This window comes from Etheostoma spectabile, chromosome 15 (genome assembly GCF_008692095.1).
Source record: "Etheostoma spectabile isolate EspeVRDwgs_2016 chromosome 15, UIUC_Espe_1.0, whole genome shotgun sequence".
In the NCBI taxonomy this organism is placed as follows: domain Eukaryota; kingdom Metazoa; phylum Chordata; class Actinopteri; order Perciformes; family Percidae; genus Etheostoma; species Etheostoma spectabile.
The window spans coordinates 35068977-35080018 of NC_045747.1; the positions used below are offsets into that span (position 1 = coordinate 35068977).

At 41.6% G+C, this 11042-nt stretch overlaps 1 protein-coding gene and 1 long non-coding RNA gene across 7 annotated transcripts in view; one reads left to right on the forward strand and one right to left on the reverse strand.

The window, feature by feature from the left end:
* The first annotated feature begins 522 nt into the window (after positions 1-522).
* Positions 523-11042, forward strand: part of LOC116703091 (serine/threonine-protein kinase BRSK2) — a 39343-nt gene continuing 28823 nt past the window's right edge. For all 6 annotated transcript variants that reach the window (XM_032537686.1, XM_032537689.1, XM_032537691.1 and 3 more), the window contains exons 1-4: positions 523-1805; positions 2228-2322; positions 8478-8563; positions 9194-9334. In XM_032537686.1, the coding sequence (XP_032393577.1) occupies positions 1718-1805; positions 2228-2322; positions 8478-8563; positions 9194-9334 (410 nt within the window). In that variant the 5' untranslated portion in view covers positions 523-1717. The remainder of the gene's footprint in view (positions 1806-2227; positions 2323-8477; positions 8564-9193; positions 9335-11042) is intronic.
* Positions 10753-11042, reverse strand: part of LOC116703092 (uncharacterized) — a 14339-nt gene continuing 14049 nt past the window's right edge. Inside the window, exon 3 of the long non-coding RNA XR_004335339.1 lies at positions 10753-10768. This is a non-coding gene — a long non-coding RNA (uncharacterized LOC116703092). The remainder of the gene's footprint in view (positions 10769-11042) is intronic.

An 11042-nucleotide genomic window follows, 5' to 3' on the forward strand; every position in this document is an offset into this window, starting at 1 on the left:
GTTGTCAAACAGACCAGACCTACATTCCATGACAATGATGATCATGCCTACAACCTTAAATGTTGGTCTTACGGAAAACAGAGCCAAATTTCCTGCTTCAGGCCTGCTAAAACTTCACTGCTTATTTATCCTCTTCTTCGCACACTGTACTACTCTTATAACTTACCTAATCAGTCAGCATGCTACAAATAGCCTATAGGCGTTCTGGGTCGAATCAAAAAAAGGGTCCAACCAATAAAAGGTGGGGGCGAGGGGTGGGGAGGGAAAAGCGGAACCCGGATGCTGATGCTGACCGATGAAGAAAAGGAAGAGAGAGAGAGAGTGAGTGTGTGTGTGTGTGTGTGTGTGTGTGTGTGTGTGTGTGTGTTTGTTTTGTTGGGTGGTGTGTGTGTGTTTGAGGGGGAAGGGGGGAGTGGAAGAGGCCAGCCCGTGAATGGTGGACACTACTGTGGGTGCGGGCAACTTCTGACAACCTGAAAGATTATTTTCTGCTAGGCGTTTTTTTTTTGTTCAATAGCCAAGCGCCGGCTTGAGGGAGGAGATGCGGTGATATGATATCCGCCCAGAAACAGAGAAAGAGAGACACAGAGGAAGAGAGAGAGAAGGAGGGAGGGAGGAAGGGAGGGAGGAGAGACGGGGAGTCGGCTACCACCAGGCCAGCTGAGGATGCTTGTTGTTTCTAGAAACAGGATTCATCACCGGGCCGAGCGCTGATCCTCCTCCGGCACATCGAGCGCTCCTCTACCCGCTGCAGCCGTCTTGACCGCGGGGGGCAGTTTGCCTGTCTGGCCCTGTCTACCCGACGCTGTTTGCCTTCTTTTTTATGCTCTCCCCCCTCTTCCTCTATTTCCTGATGCAGGGCCGGGGAGGGGTGAGCCAAAGTGTGCACCGGATATTGGAAAACCCATTCTTCTTGCTGATGCTGTTGTGATAATAGATCATTATCTGGACAACGCCGCATCTTGCACAGAAAGCCACATCCTGACCGAAACGAGGCCCCGACTGGCTTGAGAAGAAGAAAAAAGGGCAATGTAGCCTATGAGCTCGGAAGAATTATGGAAACATTTTTGGACGGTAGTAGCAGCAGCAGCCTTGAGGAGGGGGTTCCTGATATCGATCAGAGAATGGATTCAATCAGGCCATTCTGACTTAGGATATTTGAGACTGTACCCTTACAGGAATCAATCTGTGGCAAATGTAGCCCTCAGATCTGAATGAGATCTTTATTTTCCTGCTCCACTTTTGTCCAGCTGCATAAGCTACATATGATCAATCAGCTTTAAACTACTGTTATTTATAGCAGGGGTGGTGGATTTGATGGGACTACATCGCCTATCACTGACACCGGTCAAACCTCAAACGTCCTCTTCTTTTGGATCTTTTCTACCTTGCCTCTGAATTATGCTGCTTTCCGTGCTGTAGTGAAATAGACACAAACTGAGACTGGGACAGATGCTGCTTTATCCTAAGCCTTGTAGAGTGTAAAACTGGGCCGGTTCTCACTCCCAGCACGGACCTGGCCGCATGACAAACAAGTGCATGGGAGTAGCCTGCAGGGCCCGGCTTTAGATCACGACCAGTCCTCCGCGCCTCTCCTCTCCGCCGCCGTGTAGCCGCCCGGGATATGTGCGTTACGGCATTACGCACGGAGCAGCAGCGACCGCTATCTTGATCTGCCTCATAAATATCAGGAATAGGATTTCACCTTTGAGAAAGGATGAGCAGCAAGGAACTGACGGTGTGCCAGTCCAGCCAGTATGTGGGGCCTTACCGGCTGGAGAAGACTCTCGGGAAGGGACAGACAGGTAGGGAACAGACTAAATTACCTCTAATCCCTCTCCTGTAGCCAGGCAAACAGGCTACAGGCAAGGTGCATCACCTGATTCCAGCATTCCGAATCTCAGAATCACTGTAGCACATGCTATTCAGCATGGTTTGATCCGTGTGTAAGTCTTTTTATCTCCCATGCTTTTTATTCTGCTCCAACCCATGTCAAGATGTCATCAAATGAATTATTCTTTAGAAGACATGGGGAATGGGGAGGAGAAGACATCACAGCATGCTTCTTAAATATTCCAATCAGTCTTTGTATGAGCTGAGTTTGGTAATTGTTTGTGACAATGTCTGTAAAGCTTTTTGAATTATTGATGACATCCCTCCCTTTTCTGTTTTCACACTGCATGATGATTTGTGATATTTCACTCCTCTCTCTCTCTCTGTTTCTCAGGACTGGTGAAGTTGGGTGTCCACTGTATAACGGGACAGAAGGTGGCCATAAAGATTGTCAACCGAGAGAAACTCTCTGAATCAGTTCTAATGAAGGTACATTATTTATAATTGACCTCATCTACTTATCCATATCCATCTCTCTACGGTCTGTCTCTTTACCGTGTCTACAATCACTCTGACTGTCATTATGGTGGTTACGAAGCTCAAATGATTGCCAGCTTGCACTCTCCAACCTGCAAAAATAGCAACAGAAATGAAGTCTTTTATTTTAGTCAAGAAAAGCCTGTCTGTCTGTGTGCTGTAACTTGGAGCACTCGAGTGTGTGGGCACTCATTGCTCCTGTATATCGAACAATAGAGATGATTTCATTCTGCTAATTAAGCCCTCAGATGAAAGCTAACTGCAGCTGAAACTCACTGGCCTGAAAATTGCTTTTTATGTTGGCTGATTACAAGTTGCAACTTTGTGGAAGTATCTCTTTTCAAAATACAGCAGGTTGTACCAAGAAACCTTTGGGCAAAAGCAAGTGCTGTGTCATGGTGTCATGTGTTTTAGTATACAGATACCTCAGTATCTCAATAGGACTGATTTTGAAGACAAACCGGAGTAATGTGTGTTTTTTAAAGATTTTGTTTGTTAGCCAGATGCATTAATAAATGTCTCAAATGTATTTTCAAGTCTATCTTATGGCAACACTCACATGCCCTTATGTAGGTTAAAACAGTGGTTTTCAAAATGAGGGTCCTTGAGAGGGTTCCCAAGGGGGTCCCCAGCAAAAAGGGGAACCATTTATTTTCACTACAATTCCATCTTTAAGTAACACAATGACAGATAGCATGAATATTTTGATTATTGATTTCATACACTTTTTTATAATAAAACATCTAAAAGCAAAACTCCTATACCAAATGGGGGCCTGATTTGTGCCAGTTTTGGGGTCCTTGACATGACAAGGTTTTGAAACCACTGCAGGTTAATGGGAAATTGGTCACTGTAATCTTTCCTCCTCTCCATACAAGGCATAAAGAGATCTCATCCCTTCTATCAAATATTGGGGACAAAATCCACAGTCGTTGGACACGCAAAAAGGCATTCTAAAGAAAAAAACCTTTGTGTGGATGTCTTTAAAACAGTTGTTTTCATTATTCACTTTTCTTTTTAGTGCAGATAAGTCAGAGACTTCACATTACAAATGTAGAAGTGCTTGTTTCAACCAGCTATATATAGCTTAATCAATCAAATACATAATGTCCATCAGTCATAACTTTAACCCTGCATTAATTGATTTTTGGAGGCAGCACAAAAAGCTGTTAACACAACAGTAGCATAATGTAATCTTAGCAACTAAGCTTAGTGTTAGCGAACAGTTGCCTATAGTATTTACACATTTACGTAGCAGACACAGAGCAACATTGGCATTCAATTGAGTTCATTTTTTGTGCCATCTGGAGAATGTGAGTCCAATATTTACTGTCTTTTAGCTCTGTTTTGGTCTCCACCAGCTCCTGAGGAAAGAATTTGGCTCCATAGCTAAATGCTGCACTATGTTCAACAGCTAGTCACTAACTGTGTCTGTCTTATGTTTAGTGCTGAGCTGTTTAGTGTTGAGCAGGCAGTGTACAGTGGGTTTTTAGAGCTTTTTTAATGACTAGTGATGTAAATGTAAGGAGAGAGCGAACTAAAACAGTAAAGTTACAGGCCGCAAAATCAAAATGATGAACTGAACCATGCTAAAACTCCCCCTTAAAACAGAGGGGCCTGCAGAGTTGGTGATAATTCTCTGTAGGTTTGTCAAAATCGTCGTTTTTCACTGTATGTTATCCGGTTCTGCTCGATTCGACTCAATTCCATTCATTTTCTTCAGCGGATCCCCTAAGTGTAGGCAAGATTCCCAGCTGATCAGCACAGGGATGTCCCATAAAACTGCCATGACATCATCTTCAAGCAACTTCATCAGCCACCATCAGAGTAACTTATCTTTTGTAAGATGTAGTTACCCGGTGTAGTGTAGGCCGTAGGTTTGCGGGCTGCCATTTAAAAAAAAAAAATCTTGATTGAGTGAATAAAAAAAGTGTGGTTGCTATTAACGGTAGTTTGGCTATTTAAACATGGCAGGTGCAGGATGTCCTGTGTTGCGGTAGTGACAGTTCTCTCCAACCAATCAGTGGACTGCAGTGTTTTAACTCCACATTTTAGTATTTAGTAACCTAGACTGAGGTGGTACCAAGAAAAGGTCCAAGTGCCTGTATTAACCCCAACCTTTGCCAATGGAAATGCGAAAATAATTGTTGATGAGCTGAACTAAAATTGACTGTTTGTTGGAAACTTGATGAATGAGTGACACCTTTCACATAGTTATTTGGTTCATTGTTCATGGAAAAATGTTGATTAGTACAGCTTAAAGTAGGTTACCTATAGATCTGGGCTCGCTTTCTGTACAGGCCTGCACTTAAATGGACAGTTCACCCCAAAATCAAAAATACTAATTTTTCTTCTAACCTGTAATGCTATTTATCAATTTAGATTGTTTTGGTGTTAGTAAGTTGCCCACTGTTGGAGATATGAGCCATAGAAATGTCTGTCTTCTCTCCATAATAATAGAACTAGATGGCACTACCACACCACCGAAAAAAAATACATTTGAAAAATCCAAAAGCATTCCAGAAAACATGATCCGGATACTCAAAGACAGTCGTGTAGTCATGTAGGAACTATTTTCTTTCTACCAAAGTACACCTAATAACCGTATCACCGCGCAGTAGGAAAAAACTTATGGATGAAAGGCTCATGCCATGGATGTATATTATGGCTCGTGTTTATGGCAACGTGATGTAAACATCATTAATGACGACCTTCTCGGCTGAGCTGTTACATTAGTTAGCTAAGGTGAGCCATACATATATATATATAATATATACATATATATATATATATATATATATATTTATATTTATATATAAAAATAAAAAAATCCCCCTCTCACTCCTTGTGGGGTGGTATGTTTCATCCTCAAACTCGGGTCCTCTACCAGAGGCCTGGGAGTTTGAGGGTTCTGCGCAGTATCTTAGCTGTTCCTAGGACTGCACTCTTCTGGACAGAGACCTCTGATGTTTCACCTGGAATCTGCTGGAGCCACTCTCCCAGTTTGGGGGTCACAGCCCCCAGTGCTCCGATTACCACTGGCACCACTGTTGCTCTTACTTTCCACATCTTTTCTAGCTCCTTTTTCAGCCCTTGGTATTTCTCAAGCTTCTCGTGTCCCTTCTTCTTGATGTTGCTGTCGCTTGGGATTGCCACATCTATCAATACTGCCTTCTTCTGCGGTTTGTCGATCAGCACGATGTCTGGTTGGTTAGCCATCACTAGTTTGTCAGTCTGGATCTTGAAGTCCCACAGGATGTTAGCTCGGTCATTCTCGACTACCTTAGGAGGTGTCTTCCATTTTGACCTTGGGAATTCCAGCCCATACTCGTGGCAGATGTTCCTGTACACTATGACAGCTACCTGGTTATGGCGTCCCATGTACGCTCTTCCTGCCTGCATCTTACACCCTGCTGTTATGTGCTGTACTGTCTCAGGGGCATCCTTGCACAGTCTGCACCTGGGGTCCTGCCTAGTGTGGTAGACCCCGGCCTCTATTGATCTTGTACTGAGTGCCTGTTGCCTTTCCAGAGGCAGTTTATTGGCCTGTAAATGGATGGGATTGTTCCCTTCTGGGGATCATTCATGATCAGAATTGTCCGTCCTTGGGTTAACCATTCTGGGTGGGTCCCATCCATCAGCAGTTAGTTCATTTGTACTGCCAGGCGTTCATGGAGTGCAGTTATTTTCTTCAGCCAGTAGGTGTGGATCATGTCAGGCCCTGGTGCTGTCCAGCTCTTCATACCTGCCACTCTTTCTTCGATGTCTGCCGTTAAAAAAGCCATATATATATATATATATATATATATATATATATATATATATATATATGTACAGTGCCTTGCGAAAGTATTTGGCCCCCTTGAACTTTTCAACCTTTTGACACATTTCAGGCTTCAAACATGAAGATATACAATTTTAATTTTTTGTGAAGAATCACCAACAAGTGGGACACAATTGTGAAGGGGAATGAAATATTGGATTTTTAAACTTTTTTAGCAAATAAAAAACTGAAAAGTGGTGCGTGCAAAATTATTCGGCCCCTTTACTTTCAGTGCAGCAAACTCCTCCAGAAGTTCAGCGAGGATTCGAATGATCCAATGTTGTCTAAATGACTGATGGTGATAAATAGAATCCCGTGTGTGAAAGTCTCTGTATAAATGCACTGCTCTGTGATAGTCTCAGGGTTCTGTTGAAAGCGCGAGAGGATCATGAAGCACAGGAACACACCAGGAGGTCGTAATACTGTTGTGGAGAAGTTTAAAGCCGGATTTGGATACAAAAGATTTCCCAAGCTTTAAACATTCCAAGGAGCACTGTGCAAGCGATCATTTTGAAACGGAAGGGTATCAGACCACCCAAATATACCAAGACCTGGGTCCTGTAAACCTTCAGCTCAGACAAGGAGAAGAATGATCAGAGAGGCAGCCAAGAGGCCCATGATCACTCTGGATGAACTGCAGAGAAATACAGCTGAGGTGGGAGAGTCTGTCCATAGGACAACAATCAGTCGTACACTGCACAATTCGGCCTTCATGGAAGAGTGGCAGAAGAGAAAGCCATTTCTCAAAGATATCCATAAAAAGTCTCGTCTAAGTTTGCCACAAGCCACTGGGAGACACACCAAAACATGTGGAAGGGGTGCTCTGGTCAGATGAAACCAAAATCAAACTTTTTGGCCACAATGCAAAACGATATGTTTGGCGTAAAAGCAACACAGCTCATCACCTCAACACACCATCCCCACTGTCAAACATGGTGGTGGCAGCATCATGGTTTGGGCCTGCTTTTCTTCAGCAGGGACAGGGAAGATGGTTCAAATGAGGGGAAGATGGGTGCAGCCAAATACAGGACCATTCTGGATGAAAACCTGTTGGAGTCTGCTAAAGACCTGAAACTGGGACGGAGATTTATCTTCCAACAAGACAATGATCCCAAACTACGCAAAATCTACAAAGGAATGGTTCACAAAATACGTATCCAGGTGTTAGAATGGCCAAGTCAAAGTCCAGACCGAATCCAATCAAGATTGTGGAAAGAACTGAAAACTGCTGTTCACAAACGCTCTCCATCAACCTCACTGAGCTCAGCTGTTTTGCAAGGAAGAATGGGCAAGAATTTCAGTCTCTCGATGTGCAAAACTGATAGAGACATACCCCAAGCGACTGTAGCTGTAATCGCAGCAAAAGGTGGCTGTACAAAGTATTAACGCAAGGGGGCCCAATCATTTTGCACGCACCACTTTTCAGTTTTTTATTTGCTAAAAAAGTTTAAAATATCCAATAGATTTCGTTCCACTTCACAATTGTGTCCCACTTGTTGGTGATTCTTCACAAAAAATAAAAAATGTATATCTTTATGTTTGAAGCCTGAAATGTGTCAAAAGGTTGAAAAGTTCAAGGGGGCCAAATACTTTCGCAAAGCACTGTATATTAGCTATCAGTATTGGTTAGCTATAAACCTATGCTATAAAGTTGATAGATTATGGATATTTTTTATAGTATAAATTAAGGCTATATATCTATGGTATACACTAATCCCCATAAGCTAGAAATGTTGGACCAGTGCAGTGATACTGTTAGCGGTAAAAAGAAAGCAGGCCTGTGAATTATATAAATAAAACTAATGTTAACTGGTACAGGTAAGAGGAAAAATATATATTTTTGATTATGGGCTAAACTTTGAAAACAGAAATTAACAATGTCAGCACAGGGTCATTCACAATTTTCTAAATATAATTCTTTCTCCCTTTTTTCATTCATCCCTTATAGCATACTTCTAAAAAATCAGCCAATAACTTTAACCTGTAGTTGTAGACAGTTTAAAGTTATTGGCAATTTTTTTGGTAACGGTAACTTCTTCAACAACTTGTTTCTGCTTCTAAATGAACACTAAAGAATTTAACAAAAACGCATTTTAACATTTTCTCCGTCTGCTCAGCATTTAGCCTTACTCTGCCTGTATACTGGCTTCGTTCCTCTCTCTGCCTTACATCATATTTACCTTCCTCTTCCTCCTGACATTTCAATCTCCATAATTTTTAACCTCCCTCCTGCTCCCTCTCTCTTAACCTTTCTCCACATCTCTCCCTCCCTCTGTCTCTCCAGGTGGAGAGAGAAATAGCTATTCTTAAACTAATAGAGCACCCTCACGTTCTGAAGCTGCATGATGTCTATGAGAATAACAAATACCTGTGAGTATCTCTTTATCGTTCTGTTTTCTGCTGACTTTCTTCTCTCTGGATCTTCGCCAGAGCTGAAACAACCTATAATCTGAAAGGTAAAATATGTTCTGCAAAACAAAACTGCGATCATACCATGGCTGCACAATATATCATATCATTTTTTAAATCGTAATCACAAAATAAACTGCCACAATACAGGCTGCGACATATTACAAAAGACACTCTGAGATTTTGAATTAGTCAGTTAGTTGAAAGAAAATAGTAGTAGAAAACTGCACTTATAATGCAACCTATGGATTTTTTAATCGTGCATTTTATATTCAATAAAAGAATATTGAAAATGATTTTCATTTGTTTTAAATTCAACAGGCATTTGTTGTATTTTAGCAGAATACTGAAAGCAGCAGAAATGCAGAACTGAGTTCACTTTAATATCTGTTTATTTATTGCATTAATATTATTATTGCAATATTCAACGTTTGCATGTTTTCCTCATATCATTCAGCCCTAGATCCTACACACATGATGTTTCAGTTTTTAAATATAGCAGAGGTATCCGTGACGTTTGTGCATAAATGTTTCTCTTACCTCACCTGTGTTTTCAACTCTCTGCCCTCTCTACCCTCCTGTGTCTCCCAGGTACCTGGTTTTGGAGCATGTGTCTGGCGGAGAGTTATTTGACTACCTGGTGAAGAAGGGCAGACTGACCCCCAAAGAAGCTAGGAAGTTCTTCAGACAAATCATCTCCGCCCTTGACTTCTGCCACAGTCACTCCATATGGTCTGTGACATTTGTGTTGTTGTTCCATTTCCAGTTTTGTCTTTTAACCCTTGTGTTGTCTTCCCATCAACCATGCAAAAAGTTATCGCATTTTCTGACATGTTTGTCACTTTTTCAATGTAGTGGGTCCTTTTTTGGATGTTTTTTCTAAAGTTATTTGATATTTCTAATGATAATATTTTCAGCTTATTTCGAAGGCCCTTTTTTTGTTATAAAAAAACTGAAAATGTGTCAAATTTGACCCCAGGACAACATGAGGGTATAGTATAGTGAGGGTAAGTATAGTAAGTGATGTTAATCCAATACAATTTTTGTCAAATTCAGTGAATATCTCCTCAATGGGTCACCTAGCGCTCTCTTTTTGCTCCGTTTCCACTGAAAAAAAAACTTGGGTGTGAAAACACAGCCCTGTCTGTGTAAATGGAAAACAAACAGAACAGAGTGCACGAGGCACAAAACACTACTCCAGCCAATCGGCAACAGTTGATGGTAGTGGGGAAATGTTTATTCTATTTTTTGTTTTTTTAAACAACAACATACAAAACTGTCGTACAGGAAAGAAAATATACATCAGTAGAGGCTGCGTAGGAATGGGCCGGCCAACCAGTAGTTATCTTACCTTGAATCTGGGGGAAGGAGCTTCTAAAGGGGGGCTCTATGTATTTGTTGAGACAGTTAAGTTCAAATAACCACAATCTGTGCCCAGATTTTCTTACTGCACCTTTAACTTTCATCGTTATTTCCTGATTTACCTGATAACTTGACATTATTCCTTTGTGTTTGTCACAAACAATAACTGATAACTCTCATTTTAGAGTTAATGGTCTGGAATCAGATTTAGAAACATGAACTAAACAAAAAAACTACAACTTTCACCAAATGATGTATTTCAATTCAATTCAATTTTATTTTTACAGTATCAAATAATAACAAGAGTTATCCCAAGACACTTTATAGGTCTAGACCACACTCTATAATTCACAAAAACGCAACAATTACCTACAAGCAAGCATTTGCCGATGAAAAACTTCCTTTTAGGCAGAAACCTCTGACAGACCCAGGCTGTTTGTGGGTGACATCTGTCGCTGCAGGTTTGGACACAGACACTGATACAAATATACAGATATGGAGAATTATGATACATAATAATTATGATGAACAGTGGCAGATATAGTAACAATGAAGATTTGGATCTACAACCACAAATAATAGTTGTAGCAGCTGAGGGCTTTGTGGGGCAATGTAGGGCATTACGGGGAATAGTAGGGCATAGCAGGGCGTAGTAGGGCACAGCAGGGCGTCGGACATGACCAGCTGCAACCATGATTTAGGTGCCACCCAAATCCAAGGAAAACTGTGCTGCGGGAGAAGACAAGGATAAGGACTTATCTCCTGGGAATTAACTCCCCAGAGATAAGTTAGTAACAAGCATTTCTTCCACATGAATGCACGCAGATGGAAAGAGAGAGGAGATAAGTGTGTCAAAGGACGTCTCCCAGCAGCGTAACTACGAGCTGGTCCAAGGCAAAGATGAGCCAGCCCAATATGGGTTGGTAGATGAATCGGATGGCTATGAAGAGAAGCAGGAAACCCTCCTTACTCCCTAACTATAAGCTTCTTTTTTTTTTTAAAGAGGAGAGTTTTAAGTTTACTCTTAAATGTGGAGACGTTGTGTGCCTCCAGAACCCAGACTGGGAGCTGGTTCCAC